Source organism: Suricata suricatta, chromosome 1 (genome assembly GCF_006229205.1).
Source record: "Suricata suricatta isolate VVHF042 chromosome 1, meerkat_22Aug2017_6uvM2_HiC, whole genome shotgun sequence".
Classification (NCBI taxonomy): domain Eukaryota; kingdom Metazoa; phylum Chordata; class Mammalia; order Carnivora; family Herpestidae; genus Suricata; species Suricata suricatta.
The window spans coordinates 19,830,599-19,849,685 of NC_043700.1; the positions used below are offsets into that span (position 1 = coordinate 19,830,599).

Genomic DNA, 19,087 nt, shown 5'->3' on the forward strand with positions numbered 1-19,087 from the left:
CCGCCCCCCCTGCGTGTCACGTCATCACCTAGCGCCCCCTCCAGGACGTGCGAGAAGCGACGGCGCAGCACGGCACGGCGCAGCCCCGGCTCCCCTTTCCCCCTTGCTGGGCGTGAGGTGTCTATGGGGCACCCGCTGCTGCCGCCGCTACCGCCACCGCCACCGCCGCTGGTTGCTGTCTCTATGGCGAGGAGGAGGAGGAGGAGCGCGAGCTCAGCGACACAAGTAGATCTTGCGTCTGCCGGGGGGAGGGGCGGGTTGGGGAAGTAGAAAGGGGGCGGGAACGATGAACCTGAGAGGGTGAGAGATGGCGCCAGCTGGAACGCGGCCGGCGAAGGAAAGAGCTAGGCGGCGGGTGGAGGGGGGCAGGGTAACGGGCTGAGGGTATGTCAAGGGGGTGGCGCGGGGTGATGACGCAAAGGCTTTGTACCTGGGGCTTCGACGTTGTTGGACGGAAATTGGGAGTGGAGGGCGGTGGCCTAGATCCTCAGCTCCTCGTATTTCTTCTCGCAACAGTTCTTTGGAGTCAGTCTGGCTCCAGTAAATGGTTATCAAGCACCCTCACCCTGGCCCTATGCCAGGGAAGAGAATTATCTATGACTTGAATGCCTCTGTGCTGGTCTCTCGTTTCTTTGGGAGGCTGCAGTACGGAGATTCTATCCAGTAATGAGAAGGCCTTTGGTGCCTCCTCTGGGCTTCTGGAATTGTAGAGAGAGAGGTGGAGAAAGCATTGTTAAGCTACAGGGTCTTTCTGAAGTCTGTGTATGTGTTTAGCGGAGGAGGAGGGTCATATATATAGGAGGGAGGGGGTCCCCTGGATCTTTGGTTTCTGTTCTTGGAGCCCTCGAGGTTACATTTGTGACTGAAGTGTTGGGGCGGGGGGAGGGGGTCATAATTCCCTTTGTTACCGTTGTTTGTTAGGATTTTTTCAAACTTGTGTGGTAAATTAAGGAGCATTTGTAATTTTCCTGCCCAAGAATCAAAATATTGGTCTGTACTCTTAGCATTGTGTACCATTATACTGTGTTTATGGACCAGAAAGGTGAGATGTGTGTTTGGTAACTAGGGAAAAAATGCTGGTAGTTTTTAGGAAATTAGAACCAATTTGAAATGCATACACCCTATTGCTTCCTGTCTTTTTCCTTCCTGCAGTTATGGACATTCAAATAGTTTCTGTGGCTGTTATTTTTCAGACAGAGCTTTCTTTTGTTTTCTTTGTTGTTGGTTTACTAAAAAGCCCCTTCCAATCTGACTCGAATAAATGTCAGTAAAGTAGACTTTGTAATCAGATCCGATTTTGAATGTTCTGTTAATGAGTAAAAGCCAACACTACCTTTTTCATAGTACATCTGATCTCGTCACATATAGATCAGTATTTAACTTTTCATTTTTTGTCCGGAGATGGATGTGGATGTCTTTCTAAAGTTCAATCCAAGGAGTGAGTTGAATTCAGAGCAGTCATCAATTAATGGAAAGTTTTTGAAAATGATTAGTATGTACACATAAGAAAATACTGTTTTTACTTAACATTGATATTAGAACCAGGAAACCAATGTTGCATCCCTTTTTTCTTTTCTTTTTTTTTTTTAACTGACTAGTTATGTGCTTTTAGACCAGTCATTTCCCAAACTGATTATCATATGAGTCAAGGACTTTCAATAAATAATCTTTTAGGTTTGCATCAACTCAATTATTCTATGATTCAGATTTCTGATATTGCTGGGTTTTATTTTGGTTTTATTTTGACAGGTACAAAAATAAAGGATAAAGTATTTTATGAAACAAACAAATCGTCAATCAAGTATAATATTTTGATGCTTGGCATCTAGACTTCTTGTGCCCTCACTATGCCAGCAGCAACTGTAGATCATAGCCAAAGAATTTGTGAAGTTTGGGCTTGCAACCTGGATGAAGAGATGAAGAAAATTCGTCAAGTTATCCGAAAATACAATTACGTTGCTATGGTATGCCTATGATCAAATCCTTAAAATATTTCTTTTAAAAGAGGAAGAGGGTTTTTTAAAGTCTTGAATTCAACCCATCTGGTTTATTCTTTAAGGGGTTTATTTAATTATAAAAAGAAGTTTTGTCCATGTCGTTCAAACAGAGATTAACAGGAACACATCTGCAGTGTGACAAATTGGGTTTATTACTCATTGTAGTGAGGGACAGTTCATACCACTGGAACATGGGACATTTGCGTAAGAGTGTTAGAAAAGACTTTTAGGATTTGGGCTTGTGTCAAGTGGTTTTAGGGATTAAGGAAGCAGGTCCTTGCTCTGAATTGGTTGCTGTTGGGAAGCTGGGAAAATTCCCTGACAGGGTATCTTAATAAGGCCATACTAGAATGAGGAAGACTAGAGTGAGACTAACTCTATAAAGAAGCAACGGTTACTTAAATTAGCCAAGGTAGAAGACTGATTGGTCTTGTGGTTTGGACAATGTTTATATTTTAGTCCGTGTTCAGTCACGATTACATAGTGGGCTTGTCTGATGTTGAAGTGTGAATCTGTTGATCTGCAGCAGAGCGGTGGAACCTAGCTGTGAGTACCTGGTCAGCTCCTAGCAACACAAGGGCCTACCTGGTAATACCAGCTGAGCACTGCCCCCGAAAGCTGGGGAGCTCCTGCATGCCTTTCTCAAAAAAAAAAAAAAAACCACTCAGATCTCCCAGTGAAATATTGATCTGCAGTTGTTTGTTGTTGTTTGAATCCTCATTGGAGTTGCATGAACACACTGTGTTGTTAAGCATCTCTGTTTTTGCATTTATTAATCAGTCGACCTAGACTGTTCAGTTATTTTGCTGCTTTACTGTACCTTGTACATCTGTTAGTTATTGTACCATTTTCTAGATTGTAAGTTCTGCAAAGCAGGGAGTTACTGTCTGAGTCATCCTTTCTCCCCCACAACACACCTAGCATAACATAGAGCATCCAGTAAAGGGGTTGTTGAGTTGGACTAAATTTAAAGAGGTTTTAATTTCTTTTACGGTTTCATAGGGATTTGATATTCAGATTTTTTCTTAGCTTTTCAGTTTGAATTTTAAAATTAAAGTGATGTATGATACTCTCCTTTTCTCGGTACTTTTAATGCAAATAAATAAATGCTTTTCTGTGGGTAGGGGCAGGTTGACTGGTAAGAATACAAATATTTGAGTGAACATAGACAACTTTCTGTTTAATAAATGTGTACTTACGCATACTTAGAATTGAAGGTTTCTTTTATCCCACAAAATAGAGACATGATAACATTCTACAGAAATATGTGGGTTTCATGCAATTTTTGATGGCATGCTTTTTTTCCCCTAGAGTATAGAGAGAGTAGTGTTGTAGTTCCAAGAAATGAAGAGGGTTTTGGTGTTTAGACAGACCTGGTCTGAGAGACATAATTGGAAAGTATGATGTGTTTTCCATTCTCATTAACCAGTTCTTCATTGATTTTAATGCTAGCATTCTATGGGCATAGTTTCACATAGCCCTTGAGAAACATGAATATATGATTTTTCCCCCTTGGGAATAGAGTACTTGGTTGCATTTCTCATTCATATCTTACACACAGTAATTTTTTACTGACATGATACTTAAAATAAGAAAAAGCTATTAAATTTGTAGAGTTTTATGGTTTTAAAATGTAATGCTTTTCATAGTTAAAAGGTAATTTGTTATTGATTATGAAAGTATAGAATATTGTAACAGTATTCTTTAACTTGTACCGAAAGTTATTTATTCGAACAATCTGTGGATTGTGGTTTTGAACATTTAGTAAATAATGAATCTTAAAACTATTTTACAGGACACCGAGTTTCCAGGTGTGGTTGCAAGACCTATTGGAGAATTCAGGAGCAATGCTGACTATCAGTACCAACTCTTGCGATGTAATGTAGACTTGTTAAAGATAATTCAGCTAGGACTGACATTTATGAATGAGCAAGGAGAATACCCTCCAGGAACTTCAACTTGGCAGTTTAATTTTAAATTTAATTTGACGTAAGTGAGAAATAAACATAACCCAGATTTTTTAGCTTAATTGTAGAAATTGCTTTCCCTCAAGTATGGTGAATGAAATGCTACCTGAATTCGGCTCTGTTATCCTATAAATGTTTAAAGCCTAAAATTCAAAAGATTAGGTTTCTTCTTATGGGACAAAAAAATTAGGGTAAAGATGACTTCATATTCAAATATTTTGAATTTTAGAGATGTTATTCAAAAATTATGACTACTTTTTTCAAATTTGGAAAACCTTGGATATTGAAAATACTTCTTGATAGAAAAATTTATATTAGTTTTGCTTTCAAACTATAAGCCTTTATTGTAGTAGTTATCCTTGTGAAGAGATTTTTATTATCGTCAAACTCCAGTTTATGAATAGATTACATGTCAAGGGTAGTAAGACATTTCTTGGAAACTTGGGTGCATTTTGCTGTCAAGTCAGTATTATATTAATAATTTTAGTCCCAGATCCCCGAAAAGGCCTCTCATAGCCTATTTATAGGAGGGATAATGGTATCCTTGAACTTGGTATTTCTTGAAGAAACAGTTCAGAAGCTGCAGTTCTCTTCCAGAATCTGAATTCTAACTCAGGACTTAGGTTAAAACTCAGTTTCTTTACTCGTAGTATTAGTAGTCTTGATAGTTTAGGGAAGTTTAGAGTGTTTTGGGGTAAGAGCAGATTTTTTACAAACTTAGTGTAAGGTGGGGAAATATTTAATACATTCTTACTAAGTTACAATACTGTGGTATCCTTCTATTTGACAGCCTGTACTGGTGCAATATGATGTATCTGGTTTAAAAACTAGTAAAAGAAGCTGTGGGACATTTAATGGTGGTGCCAGTGTAAGAGCCTTCTGTCCTCTGGACGATTCTGTGATAGTTAGCATGGAAGATCTAAAAGGGCAATGATTGTTAGAGTAGGGTCAGTGGGGTGCGGTGACTTCTAATGACATAAAGTTTAGCCTCACTCTGGTTTTACTTGGTTGGATTTCATAATGTATGCCAGAAGCTTCAAAGGGTAAAAAGTACTCCTGTCTATTTTAAACTGGTAAAAATCTTTTATAAGTACTAAAGAAAATAACTTTTTAAAGTTAGTTCTTAGCCATATCATTAGTTTCATGTTACTTTTTTCCCCCAGCTGATCATTAGGACCTTGTTTTTTAACTAAGATACTGGTGTGATGTAAATACATGAGTAGGAGGCGACCCATCCCTGTCTTCATTTTAGTTAAAATTGACATTTTCCTTTCCTAATATAACATCTTTATTATATTAACAACTGCCTTACTATCACAATCTTTGAAGGACTTTTTTTTCTTATACAGAGAGGGCTGTGTGTTATCAAGTTTTAGTACCATTTATACTAATGTTAATGTCTGAGAAGAAGTTTAAGGAGAAGGATTTGGTGAAACATGTTATTTAAGTAGAACTGATTAATTGGAAGATAAGCCTGGAACTGCCTAATGTGGAGCTAGAGTACCATTAATTGAATCTTGGATATTTTAAAGAAAGATGAAAATTGACTTTTTTATTGTGTCTAGGATGTGTCGGCAGCTGTGCCAGACACCAGGGATATAGTGTTGAGGAAAGCTGGACATGGTCTTTATAACTTGGCGTTCCTGTAACTTCATTTGCCAAAGTCTGAGAATTAAAAGTGTTAGATAATGATCATTATATGGAAATTCTCTCCAAACTGATTTTGGGGTTGATACGTAGATTGAAAACTGAAGTGGAATATTGATGAACTGTGCAGAAGAAAGCTTTCTCAATGGAGATGGGAATGAATTTCTAAGAAGTCATCAATTTGATGGTTGAGGTAATTCTTGGTATTTGAGAGAATTGTTTTAATAGTGTAGTAGGGTTATAGGAGATTGTGGGTTCACTGGTAACAGGAAACTGAGAATTCATTTAAGAAAAATGGCAGTGAAAAGGACAAATAGTACCGTAAGTAGACAGGACTGCAGAATCAAACAGGGTGGTTCTGACTTTGTCGGACAGCGCACGGGCATTTGAAGGCTAAAGGGCAGTGGTCGGGTACAGATGCGCGGGTCCTCATCGTGTCTTTCAGATAGCCTTTGCAGATTTTTGGAGCATCTTGTATGTTCTTGATTTGAGTTCATTAAATATTAGGTTTAGTAATCATCCATGTATTTGTGATAGTCTGTATTCTAGTTTGCCTTTGCTTGTGAGTTTTGGCGTAAACTTAAATATATGGCATGCATGTTTTAAAATGTAAAATACATGTTAAGCTAGGAATAGATTGAGGTTGGAAGGCATTTCCAAATTGTAGAATCTTTAATCTGCTGTGTTTAAAAATGTGAATTTGTGTAGGAGGTCAAGTTTATACTTGTAGATAATGCCAAAAAGTAGGGGCACCTGGCTGGCTCAGTCAGTAGAAGATGTGACTCTTGATCCTGGAGTCATGAGTTCAAGCCCCACGTTGAGCATGGAGCCTACTTTAAAAGAATGGTGAGAAGATATTTATTTACTGAATTTAACATACCTAATTAAGTTAGTTTCTGTTTTTAGGATATTATTTGAGATGAGTAACCTTGTATCTGTTTTTTGGGAAAAACTTTTTTTAGAGATTTGTACATAACTTTCATTCCTGTTCAGCTATTAAGACTGGGTATTTTGCCATCTTAAAGCTAAGTCGTTGATCAGTGTTAGGAGCAGTGACATTACTGTTCATTGTTGTTCTGAACAGACTGCTCTAGTCAGTAAGCCCTTCAGTTTCAGCAATCCTTAGAGTTATGACTCGACAACATTTTAACTACTTTTTTGAGATTGGCATATTTTAATATTTTTCTGCGTTTACTAGGATCTTTGAGGGTGGGGAATGATTTCAAAACTTGAAGTGGATACCCTAGGAAAGGGACAGTCTTGATCTGGAGAATTAAGTTATAATAACTATGAAGCTTTCCTTACCAGCAGGAAATTTCTTTATCCTGTTTTGAGATTTATTAGCCTATCTGTATGGAGTTCCCAGCTTTCTCTTCTAATGAGTCGGGCATTATAAAACATGAAATTGGTTCCAAATTATAAATTTTTATCCAAAGAAATGTAAAGGACAGTACATTAACTTAATCTGAATTCTGTGAATTATAGAGAAAAAGAAAAGAAAAATAATTTTTACACTTTTTTTGTTAACAAAACTTATTTGATCATCAAACATCTGAGGTACTTCCCCCAGATCTTTCTTCTGGAGACTGTGATTCAGTAGGTCTAGGTATAGGACCTGGAAATCCACATTCTTGGTAAGCTCTGGGTGACTGTTATTGGGCAAGTTTGGGGTAGTGCAACACTCGATTGTTGTCTTTCACTTATTTTTGATGTGGTGATATACATTAGACAAAATACACAACAACCGTTGCCCTCTTGAAGCTCACGTTCTGGTTGAGAGACAAAGCACTAAAGTAAAGGTGAAGTGAGCATATGGCCCCGAATAATGTGAGTCTAGGGAAAGAATCTGTTACGATTTTGGTTGGTTACAATTTGCTAAAGCATGCCTCTCCTTGCAGGCATCAGACGTTGATGAGTGTGGGATGTTAATTGTTTAAGGTACATATATATATATTTTAAAATTATTTTTTAAGCTTATTTATTCTGAGAGAGAGTGCACGTGTGAGTTCAGGAAGGGACAGAGAGAAGGAGAAAGAGAAGATCCCAAGCAGGCTCTGTGCTGTCAGCACAGAGCCTGACTCAGGGCTCAATCCCACAACCATGAGATCGTGACCTGAGTCGAAACCAAGAGTTGATTCTTGATTGATGGAGCCACCAAGGCTCCCCAGGGTACATGTTTTTAGTGTAAGAAGGCCAGTAATATCTGTTGTTTAATCAAAAAACTTGTGTTAGATTTATTCAGATAGGAATTTTGACATAAAGTTTGTGCTTCTCCTTTTTTAAATGTTTTAATGGTAGTTTTACTATTTTTTAAAAAATGTTTATGTTATGGTATAGTTCACATACAGTGTTATACTAACTGCAGGTGCATAGTGTAATGATCTGACAGTTCTCGACATTGTGCAGTGCTCTCAGTAAGTGTAGTTGCCATCTGTCATCTGCCCACGTTTTGTTTTGTTATTTTTCAAATAACATTTTTCAAACATTTAGAAGCAAACTGATTTCTGGAGAATAGACCATAAGAATACTTTTTCACCAAAGTGTAATGATATTGTTTAATCAGTTTTGTTAAAGCTTTTAATAGAATTTTCTTTTACTAAGTTGTGGAAGCCAGTATTCTTGCAACTAAAAAAGTAAATAAAAATTTAATGGGTAGTGCATGAGATACTTTTCATGTATTCTCCAAAACATAATACCTTTATTTTGATCCTTTTAACATTTTGGATACCTATGTGTTTGTGTTTAGAAATTAGAGATTTCTTTTTGGCTTAAGTAAAATCTTGAAGGATTGGTTTATATTTAGATTTCCTGGCTTGATTTCTGGAAGGTAGTTTTCTAGGATTAAGATTGTTGGAAGAAGAAATTGCTGTTACATAAAGTCTTTCATTTTAAATCTTTTATTGGTTGTTGGAGCCATTTGAATGGCTCATTACTGAGGGCAGTAATCTCCTTTAATTTGGACTATAGTTTTAACTCAGCCACATCAGATACTTTCCTCTTGGTCTCCTTTCTGGTGCTGCTGGGGGCATGGAGATGGACGTAGGCTCTCCCCCCTGTGGCTGCAGCTCCACCTGGCAGCAATAAAAAAGCTGCTGGGACTGAAAGCCCCTGAAAAGAATGTGCCTTTTATTTTGGGTGGTAGCCCCTGGTGAGTAAAAGACCTTTTCCCCCCCAACCTCAGTTAAATGTACTGAACTGGTGAAAGGCTAATGAAATTGAGCTGACAGTAAAAATAAAAATCTCGCTCTTAGACTCTTTCTGAATGATGCTTTACTGAATACTTTTCTAAAATAATAACCTTTACATTTAAATTGTATTTTGCTTCATATATGAGAAGCATTGGAATAATTGGACCCAAGCCAACTTTCTATTTTTTTCTTTCTGGCCCCACAGTTGTTATATATAAGTGGGAGGAAACCAGTTGTTTGAAGAATGGCAGTTTTGAAGGTTGTCTGTCTTTCTCTCCTGCCAGGGAGGACATGTATGCACAGGACTCCATAGAGCTACTGACAACATCTGGCATCCAGTTTAAAAAGCATGAGGAGGAAGGAATTGAGACCCAGTACTTTGCAGAACTTCTTATGACATCAGGAGTGGTGCTCTGCGAAGGGGTCAAATGGTTATCATTTCATAGGTAAAAAGATGGCACTGAAAATGGCATTCGTGTTTGCATTTCCTAGCTGCGTCACACCTGGCGTGGGTCACTGTTTCGGCAATTTCAGGCTTAGTTCTACAAGGAATTGGCCGCCATGTAGCAGTCTCCTCTTGTAAGAAGCTAATATTGGTCAACTTAAGGTTTATTTTAAAGATATGTGATTCATTTTTGCCTGTGAGTGACAGTATTGCATAGTGGAAAGAGCGAAGCTGGAAAAGTCGATTTTGGTTTAAATCCACCAGTGTTTTACTGGTGTAAAACTCGGAATCAGTGTTACTGAGAGTTATTTAACATTTCTGACCCTCAGAATGAAACCATTCCTGGGGCTCCTGGGTGCCTTAGTTCGTCGAGCATCAAACTTTGGCTCAGGTCATGATCTCATGGCCTGTGGGTTTGAGCCCTGTGTTGGGCTCTGTGCTGACAACTTCAGATTCTGTGTCTCCCTCTCTTTCTACCCCTTCCCCTGCTCATGCTCTTTCCTCTCAAAAATAAACATTAAAAAAATTAAAGAATGAAACCATTCATTAAAAAATATTTAATATCTGCCAGTGCCAAGCACAGTGATATAATATTTTAGGAATTAAGCTGTGAATAAACCAGAGTAAACTTATTCTCCTGCAGTTTATATTCTGGTGGGAGTTGGCAGTTTTTTTAATAATGAAATTTACATTGTGGTTTGTTAGACGTTGATAAGTGCTGTGAAGAAAAAAGCAAAGAGAATGCTGGGGGGGGTGGGTGTGGTGGCTTTTAATTTTTTTCAAATAGAGTGATTAGTAAGATATCACTTAAATAACTTGTTTTAATGATCAATAAATGGTCATTTTTAATTCTTTTTTATTATAAAACTGGATTGTTGAAGAGAATTTCTAGGAAGGGAATTTTCTAGGAAGTCTGTCATTTTGTACAGATTTCCAGGTAAGTCAGAATTTTGTTATCTAGGTGAACTAAATTAAATTGGAAGCCCAGGGACTAAAACTGGCCTTGGGAATGATTTTCTTTGACCTTTCGTTGTCTTTAAAAAGCATTGTTTTTTGGAGGTATTAATATTCTTAACATTGGGCTCATTTCACACATATTTTTAAAACGTCTGAGTTTCCTGTGTGCTTTAGAATTTCCAGCTCTGGTCTGTGTGGAATGATGATAGTGAAGGAGTATTTATATTGTAAACCCTGCTATCGTACTATGCAGTAATTTTTGAATTGGGGACATTGGACATACTAGTTGTTACCTGTCCTCTCTTCTTCTCCATTTAAGCCTCTACCACAGGAGACCAGACCCAAGTCTCTGTTAATTTGAGGACTGTTTTTTCAGGTCTTCTTTTTCTTTGCTTTCCTGGTCATGACTAGCAAGCTTCATCCTTGTTATGACCTATTCTTTCGTTCAAAAAGTACTCTGAGCAAATACTGTGTGCTAGGCACTGGGATATTAAAATGAACCGAAACACAAAGGGTTCATGTCTTCTTAGAGTGTGGAGTCTAAATTAGACTCTAGCATTTGTCAAGATTTTATTCTAAATGTCGTTAACTGTTTTCATATTCTAGCCTATTTCTAGGAGATCAAGACTTGTTTAAGAAATTTATAAATTCTAAATTTTAATATAATCTTTTACTAGCAGTGAGCTAATGCTGTATTGAATTATAGTTAGATAGCAGTTACTTCCTCGCCAATTACCAGAAATGTAAAGGGTTCTGCTCTTAGTATTCATTAATGGTCTTCAATGGTAAAACTTTTCTTCTTAAAATTAGAAGTAATTCTGAACATTAAATAGAAATTTTATTTGTATCACCCAAAAGATATGTTAATGGCATCTCTCATCAAATATTTACTGAGTTCCAACTATGTGAAATAAAAGATTTTTTAAGAGCTACTTTTAAAAATGTGATTCCTACAAGACTAGTGGAAAACACAATGCATTTATTGTGAAGGGTAGTACAAGAAAACAATTTGTGTAAGAAATCATGGGGAGCCAGCCTCTTCAGGGAAGGCATCCTGTAAGAGGCCCTTGAAGGAAAGTAGACGGGGAAAAGGCTGTGTAATTATGGCACGGGAATGTAGGGAAGTAGAAAGCTGTGGAAAAAGCTAAACAATTGAGATAGAAGATCTTGATTTGAAAGTGTGGGAGTTGGTATTTTATTCTCTGGATAACACTTCTCAGTGTTTACTACTTTTACTTCTTCCATCTGCAACATTTCCCTTATTAAATCTTGAGGAGTCACAATGAGATAGGAACAGAATTTTGAGGGAAGAGAATGTTGATGAGGTCATTTAAGGAAGTAAGATATTTATTTCATTAGGGAATTATTCTTTGGATTTTTAAGTATATGACCTCTTTATGTAAAATATGGGGAAGATTTGTAATATTTTTGCCAGTTCTGCTATGTTTGACCTTTTTAGCCAGACTTCCATTCTTCATTTTTCCAATTCCCTAGTTACTTAAATTTTTTGAGACATTCAGATCGTCAGATTATAATCTAGTGACTGCAGGCTCAGGATGCAAGTATTGATCTCTATATTGATACCTTTGAAAGTGATGTATTCTTATCACTGTTGGTAAGATGATGGCATTTTCTCATTATCATTATAAATGTATCTGTTTTCTCTATTCTCATGTGCGTTTTTTTATTTTTTTGGTTGATTCCTTTTTTGACTACAGTTATGAGTCACTTAAAATTTGTATCGGGGGAAGAATTATTTTTTCATCTGTGGTATTTATGTGCCTCTGTTCTGTATTTAACCCTTTTGTAGTGGTTATGACTTTGGCTATTTAATCAAAATCTTGACCAACTCTAACTTGCCTGAGGAAGAACTTGACTTCTTTGAGATCCTTCGATTATTCTTTCCTGTCATATATGATGTCAAGTACCTCATGAAGAGCTGCAAAAACCTCAAAGTAAGGCTTCGTGTGGCTTTATTTGTGATGCGCACACTGTTTAGACCGAGTGACTGACGAGTGAGATCCTAGCCTGGGGTGTTTTTAGCCATATTTTAAGTTTTGAAATGCAATTATACTATCTGGGCATTTGACTCTATTTCTTGCATAAGTTTATAGGAAACCCTTTTTCAGCGCTTCAGTATGTACTGACAGAGTAAGTTTTCAACAAAATTCAAACCACGAGGTAGCGTTTCATCACTGACAGATTGAAAGTCACAAGCCTGCATGAGAGTGTGAAGGCGAGGGAGCGCTCACGCGCAGAAGCACAGGCTCTCACGGCCGAGCAGATGCGCGTGCTCTGTCCAGGCCGCAGAAATCCGAGGTGGCCACCAACATGCAGGTGCTGCGGTCAGTCATGTGACAGAGTTTTCCCTTCAGCTTGGAGAGAAATCATTTTGTTGCATCTAGTCACAGGATCCTGTTCCTAGGATTAATTTATGTGACTAAAAGGGTTTTTTTTTTTCTTCCTGGCCCAAAAGATGTCAAGTTGTTAGTGGTTAAGTGCTAGTAAATTGTAGGTCCTGTCTAGACAGGAACTTGCATTCTGTCCCTGCTGAATGTGTGTGTAATAATTTGCTACTTCTGAACATTAATTTCTTCCCAAAGGAGCATATCTTTAAGAAGTAGAAGCCCTTCAGCTTTGGAATGAACTCACCCATTGTGACATGGGCTCCTAAGGAGTAGAAGGGCTTTATTTTTTTTCAGGAAAGTTTGTATTTAAGCTGCAACTAAAAAGCACATTTCAGTAAATGGTGGCTTTGTAGAACCTAAGTGAAGGTTGATCACATTTTCTTACCAGGTTTTTAGAGGTACAGATAAAGTTAGACTTTAAGGAGATGGTAAAAACTTTCAGAGTTTTACTTTTAGCCAGAAAGAAACAAGTTAGGAGTTAAGTAAGGAAAACTTGCTTTTGACAAGTGAACTTAAAATCAGAAGAAAAGTAGCCTTTTTAAGAAAAATGACTTTCTCTAAGCACCTCTAAGAATTCTGTGCAGTGTGAAGAGACTTGTAGCTGTGACTCTAGTGAGCTTGCAGTAGGATAGCCTTAGTGCTGTAAGAACTCAGTCCACCCCTTGAAAGTATTACATGCTGGGAATCCATGGCCTAAATGTTCTAATCTGGCTTTGGAAATGCATTTTAAACTCTGACATACCCCTACAATGGCATTTTTCGGGAACAATCAAATTATTACTCGCTGTATATGATACTGGAAAAGTTCTAAGTATACCAGATAATTCTGAATAGGCCCTAAGTGAGCTGCTGTGTTAAATTTAGGTTAATGACAAAGGTGCTTTTTGACCTACAGTCACCCCTGCTGAATGACCCTACTCTGTTGCTCTCCTAAGCAGCTGCTAAGGATACCTAATCCTCGTGTTATTCTTAGCACGGAAGCAAGTGCTGTCTGTGCAGTGCACTCTTTCAAACTGTGAAGCAGAGGAGGGTTAGCAGAGAGGAATTTGTGCTGCTTTTGTTCTTTGACCTGCTCTTTCTCTCCTTAGTCCCCTGCTACTTTCCCGTTGTTCTGCTTCCCTCTCTTCCTTCCTCTGTATTTCTTCTCTTTTTTCTTTTTTTCTCTTCCTTCCTTTCACTCCGTTTTCTAAGCCTGGCAATACTAACATAACCAGACATTTAGCAGACCCTTCTAAGGACTTGTATTCTTTTAACAGCATGTTCTTCTTTTTAACAAAACCATAATTAAGCACTTAGTGAATTTTTAAGGATTTGGTTAGTCATAATAGCTTTGTTTTGTACAAATTATTTAGATGAAACTAGAGATTGGTAAGAAGGTTAAGAAAATTTGATAGGACCTGCTGATGGTCAGTTTACTGTTGATCGATGGATTGACTGTGAAGGTACTTAATAAATGTCCCCAGTATACTTGTCCCCTTGTATAGGATCTTCTCCCCTCATAGTTTAGGAAAGTTACTTCCCTGTCACATGCCTTAAAGCATATGATGGAGATAAATTTTCCCAATTAGGATCTCATTGCCTACTAACTCATAAGCTTCCCCCATACTCAACAAATACTTTCAGTTTTGTAATTCAGTCTTTTTCTAACCTTCATAAGGTCCAGCTTTACATGCTAAAGTCTTCATATTTTGGTCAGTGTCTAAGCGATGTAATTTGCGAATTTGGGTATCGTATGGTTTCTGTTGTGACAGGCAAGTTTTCTTTCTTCTAGGGTGGTTTACAGGAAGTTGCTGAGCAGTTAGAGCTGGAGCGGATAGGACCGCAGCATCAAGCAGGTTCTGACTCACTGCTCACAGGAATGGCCTTTTTCAAAATGAGAGAAGTATGAAGACATCAGTGCCTTTTTCTCAGTTGGTTGTTAGGTTGAGAACATTAAAAATCTTATGGCAAAAGTTTTTGGGCAATAAATGTTATTAAATGAAGTGTTATTAAATGAATTAGAGGTACCATGGAACTTGTGTCCACCATGCTTGAATGAAAATATTCAAAAATAAGTCCTCTTGAAATGTAGTTCAGAAGGAAATAAAAAATGCGTTCTTCATAGACTGGAAAATGAAACCATTTAAACTACCTTAGGAGTCATGAAGGTTCAGCCATCCTATTTCTTAGATGAGAAAACTGAAGCTAGAGGCTAGTGACTTTCATGCAGGGTCTCACACACAATACTAGTGGGCGAACGCCAGCATTCTTTCTGTAACCCCAGCAGTGCTGCTTCTGCCGAGTCCAGGGGTCTGTTCATTAGGTTTCCCCAGCATTGTCTTTTCTGGGAAAATCCCATTTGCTTATGCCGTTTTTCAGCATTTTGAGGATTAGTAGGGTAGTGCTTATATAGTGCTTTTAGTAGACCAACTCTTACAAGAGATTCTGAATTCTCAAGTGGTTAAGTAAATCTAAAATAGTTGTAGAATCAAAAACCATATCAAGCAGAGTCCTATAAGTGACAACAGGTAGAACTGAATTCCTCAGATAAAAGCTAGGTATGGAAGAGTGGAATTGAATGAACCCAAGTCTACTCCTAGCTTTTGTAAAGAAGTGATACATGCAGGTGTACCTCACTGTAAATTAAATGCAAAGAAAAGAAAGTTTTCCTTTTCACAAAATATAATTGTAGAATTCTTTTGAGTATATCCTCTTAGACACTAAAGAATTGACTAAGAAGTATCTGGAAATTTAAAACTTTTGTAGCAATGTATTAATAATAGAAAGCGTAATAGGTGTTTGCCACATACTGATTCAGAAGTGATTTGGAATGTCTTAATCGTGACAAGTAAATACTTTGTTTTGTATTCTTCCGAGTGCTACATTAGAGAATTAAAAACAACCTTTTGGATTTTCAGCTTTGCATTTTAGAAATACCTTAATGGTTCAATGAATGGTGGATTCCTTGCTACTAATTTGTTATCTATTTTTCTTGGCTTCTTCAAGAATAGTAACCTAGTGTGAATGTTCAGATTTTACTGTCCACACATGTTTAGGGTTTGACTGTTTTCAGCCAACTCAGCTTTGCATGTAGACTCAAGGCTACTTGCCTGGTGCCTAAACCCTTTCTCCCATCATTGGCTATATTCATTCATTTTCATTGTTAAATGTTAAATTAATGGAATAAAAATGCCTGCCATTTTTCCCATGGTTACAAATTCTCATAAAATTGGTCTAAATATTAATAGGAAAGACACATTTATACATTTTTTTGGTAATCTTTTTCTTTGGTTTCTTTTGAGCTCTCTACTGCTTGAGAACATTAGTCTTACTCATTGAATTTGAAATGTGTGGCCTCAAAAAGGAGCACCATAGAAAAGAGCTGTCATTTTAGTTAATGAACAGTCAGTACTTACATTGCTGAAGTATAAGTTACCACTGGTACCTTTTGGTTAAAATTATCTTTTTTTTTTCCCCCCAAAATTCCTTTTTAGATGTTCTTTGAAGATCATATTGATGATGCCAAATATTGTGGTCATTTGTATGGCCTTGGTTCTGGTTCATCCTATGTACAGAATGGCACAGGGAATGCATATGAAGAGGAAGCCAACAAGCAGTCATGACATGAAATAGTCCTTTTATTTTTATCTGAGCTACACACAAGCTTGTATATAGGTTTTATCTCTGGTTGAATCCCTTGAACAATAGATAATACTATTTTTTTTTCTTTCATAGCCCATTTTATTTTCTGCCTTTCAGTACTAGTATGACCATTCCTATCTCAGATCTTAATAAATAGAAAAGCATTCAGGTTAAATTTGGCCTTAATATCCTTGTTAGCAGGCATGTGTGACAGAGAGTGGGGAAGGCTGCATCATACTGCGTGTTTTGATAAACTTTACCTGCTTGGGCTTGGTTTGTTTCTCCCCTTTCCTAAATTAACTAGCACTGACTGTAATTTATTTCCCTGTTTCATGTCTCCCTTCCATTCTACAGGAGTTTTAGCTATTTGAGATTGTGGACCATCAATTTTGCACTTTAGAGAGTGATTCTGACTCAAATCCTCTGTTTTATCAGCAATTTTGGCTTTTCTTGGTCTTAGCTGGAAAAATGACCATCTGCCAATCTTATACAGTATTTACTTGTTTTTGACCCATGGAAGTAGCACATGCATTGTGCAAACGGTTGATTCAGCAACACTTCAAAAAAAAAAGACAAAAGACTACTGAGGAGCTAGTGACTGCGGTTTCTGTACGTAGTGTTTAATCTTCCAAGCACATCTCGCGTCTGTCAGGTTCTCATTGGCATGTGTAGGCTGCTCGCACTGAAGTTCTCAAAACCAGCTTTACACCCTTCAGGAACAGTCCCTCGCGATTGGATATTTAGTGGCTGCCAGGAAACTGGTACCAAGATATTGAAGCTGCAGTTTTTTTGTGATAGCACACCTCCCTTTGGTCTGCTTTTTATTCTGTCACTGTTTACCCTTATTTCTAATTTTAAAAAGTTTTATAGCCATACTTAACTCTTGCTTTGTTGATTCCACAAACCAGTTTCTTTGAAGTCCAAAGATAGCAAGTCTTTAGGTATATTTTGTACCAGATTAAATTAGAAGACAAAAAATTGTGCTTTCATAGTTGTTACAAAGATAAATAATGGAGAGATTTGGTGGAAAACAACAAAATACAAAAATATATTCTATATATAGCCATATATATATGTAATATACATATGGTTTTATATATAGCTAATAAAGTTACCTGAGGAGTGTAATGCTTATTTTTTGTGTATATCTTTGCAATCTATTTTATATATATATTGACAAAAGAGACTGTGAAATATTTAGCCATGCAGAGTACGTGACCAGACCAGAGCATGTGTAGGAAGACATTTTGGTAATCATTAACCCTGAAATGAGAGACTGCAAGCTACGATGTGTGTTATCTACATTGCGACCAGTGATAGTAGAAACCCCCCAATGTTAGCCGCGCTGGTTGGTTTCCTTTGTACATTCTTTATTCATGATATTACAGTGCTGTAACTGGGCGGTCCTTTTTAAACAAAATGTTATTTGCAAAACAGAGGGTATTTGTTTTTAAAGCTTTTGTAAATAAAGGCTTTGGAAATGTTTTCTTATATATGTTGATGACTAGTAATTTTTAAAATTATTTGTGGGAATTTTTTTTGTTTTTTTGTCTTTAGTATGAGCACCTGAACACAACTCAGTAACTTTAACTGTAGCTAATTATTAGTCTCTTACTCGAGCCTTTTGCATTGCAACACTGTTGGCTTATTCTTTATGAATACCTCAACTAGATGTTAAGAATTTTTATCTCCTTTCTAAGAATGCATTTATTCTTATTCTGAAAGACAAAGTACATTTGGTATGACGTACTGTGGCTTCTTTTTAAAGCTGACCCAATACAGCAGATAATCTGATTGGTTTCTTATTTTGATCTTCACCTCCTTAAAAAAAGAGGAATTACACAGATTCCCTTTTGAATAGCCACATAGTTGCTGAATTTCATAGTTTGTATCAATTTTGCTTATTGTCTCTCAGATACTAATATTTTATAAGTTCTGTAAGAGGAACATTATGACCTGTGCTAAATCTAGCTTTTGGATAGAAGATATTTGGCTGATAGTTTTCTAATATTCTTGAGCCATTAATTCTAGACTCCTCACACTCTTAATTCTGCTGGAGCAGGTCAGCCTGCTGTGGCCTTCAGGCCCAAAGGGGCCTGCAGCCTGTTTTTTTATGGGCAGTGAGAGGAGAATGGTTTTTACAGTTTTAAAATGGTTGGGGGAAAAAAAACAAAAGATTAACACTACTGACCTGTGAAAATTACATGAGGTTCAAATTTTAGTTTTATCAGAATGCGGCCACACTCCTCATTTCCGGATGGTCTCTGGCTACTTTGGCACTGGGGGGGGGGGGGTCGAAGAGCTGCTACAGAGACTGCCTGTGACATTCTCGTCATCTCCCCCTCCTTCGCCGCAAGCTGCAGAGCCAGCGGTGCGGCTCCGACGTGCCTCGTGTGTATGTGCCACATTGTATGATTTCCTGTTACCTGTTCATGTCCGTGGTGTCAAGACAAGAAACTGCACTTTGAACCGTCTGTGCCTCGAAGGCACACGAGTGTGGATTATTTTCCCATGTTACATGGTCAAATACTGGTTACTGCGCAGTGACCCTGTAGCTGCGCTAAAAACCACAATGGATGTTGACAGAACCGCACCACGCACTCTTCACAGCATACCCAACGACCGGGAAGCAACAGGATTACACACTGTAAAATGGAAGAGCTCATCACGTCATGATTTCTTCACAGAAGAAATGGAAATGAGACTACAACCGAAGTACGTATGACGGGCCCGTTTGTTGGTCAAAGCTTTTACTTTTTGAATGCAGTAGCCCAAAGAAATGTGTGTAGTGAAAATTCAGAAAATTCAGTGGCCTTTTGGGAAAATCAGTTGAAGAGTGAGGACACTGGGCACAACA

General features: G+C 37.6%; 1 protein-coding gene across 2 annotated transcripts; it reads left to right on the forward strand.

Annotated features, from left to right (window-relative positions):
• The first annotated feature begins 44 nt into the window (after positions 1 to 44).
• Positions 45 to 17,364, forward strand: CNOT7 (CCR4-NOT transcription complex subunit 7). 2 transcript variants are annotated; one of them, XM_029935116.1, is made up of 7 exons: positions 45 to 225; positions 1,750 to 1,964; positions 3,793 to 3,986; positions 9,084 to 9,245; positions 12,012 to 12,156; positions 14,381 to 14,491; positions 16,083 to 17,364. In XM_029935116.1, exons 2-7 carry the CDS (start codon positions 1,848 to 1,850, stop codon positions 16,209 to 16,211), a joined length of 858 nt encoding a protein of 285 aa, XP_029790976.1. In that variant the 5' UTR covers positions 45 to 225; positions 1,750 to 1,847; the 3' UTR covers positions 16,212 to 17,364. The 2 variants fall into 2 exon arrangements, with proteins under 2 accessions (XP_029790976.1, XP_029790982.1); XM_029935122.1 differs by having other exon boundaries at positions 16,585 to 17,364.
• The last annotated feature ends 1,723 nt before the right edge of the window (positions 17,365 to 19,087 follow it).

Excerpts from the sequence above, each read along its gene's own strand:
- CNOT7 (XM_029935116.1), top strand. The coding sequence starts at position 1,848 with ATGCCAGCAGCAACTGTAGATCATAGCCAAAGAATTTGTGAAGTTTGG. Across the intron at positions 12,157-14,380 it reads AGAGCTGCAAAAACCTCAAA|GGTGGTTTACAGGAAGTTGC; the intron begins GTAAGGCTTCGT and ends TCTTTCTTCTAG. Across the intron at positions 14,492-16,082 it reads CCTTTTTCAAAATGAGAGAA|ATGTTCTTTGAAGATCATAT; the intron begins GTATGAAGACAT and ends ATTCCTTTTTAG.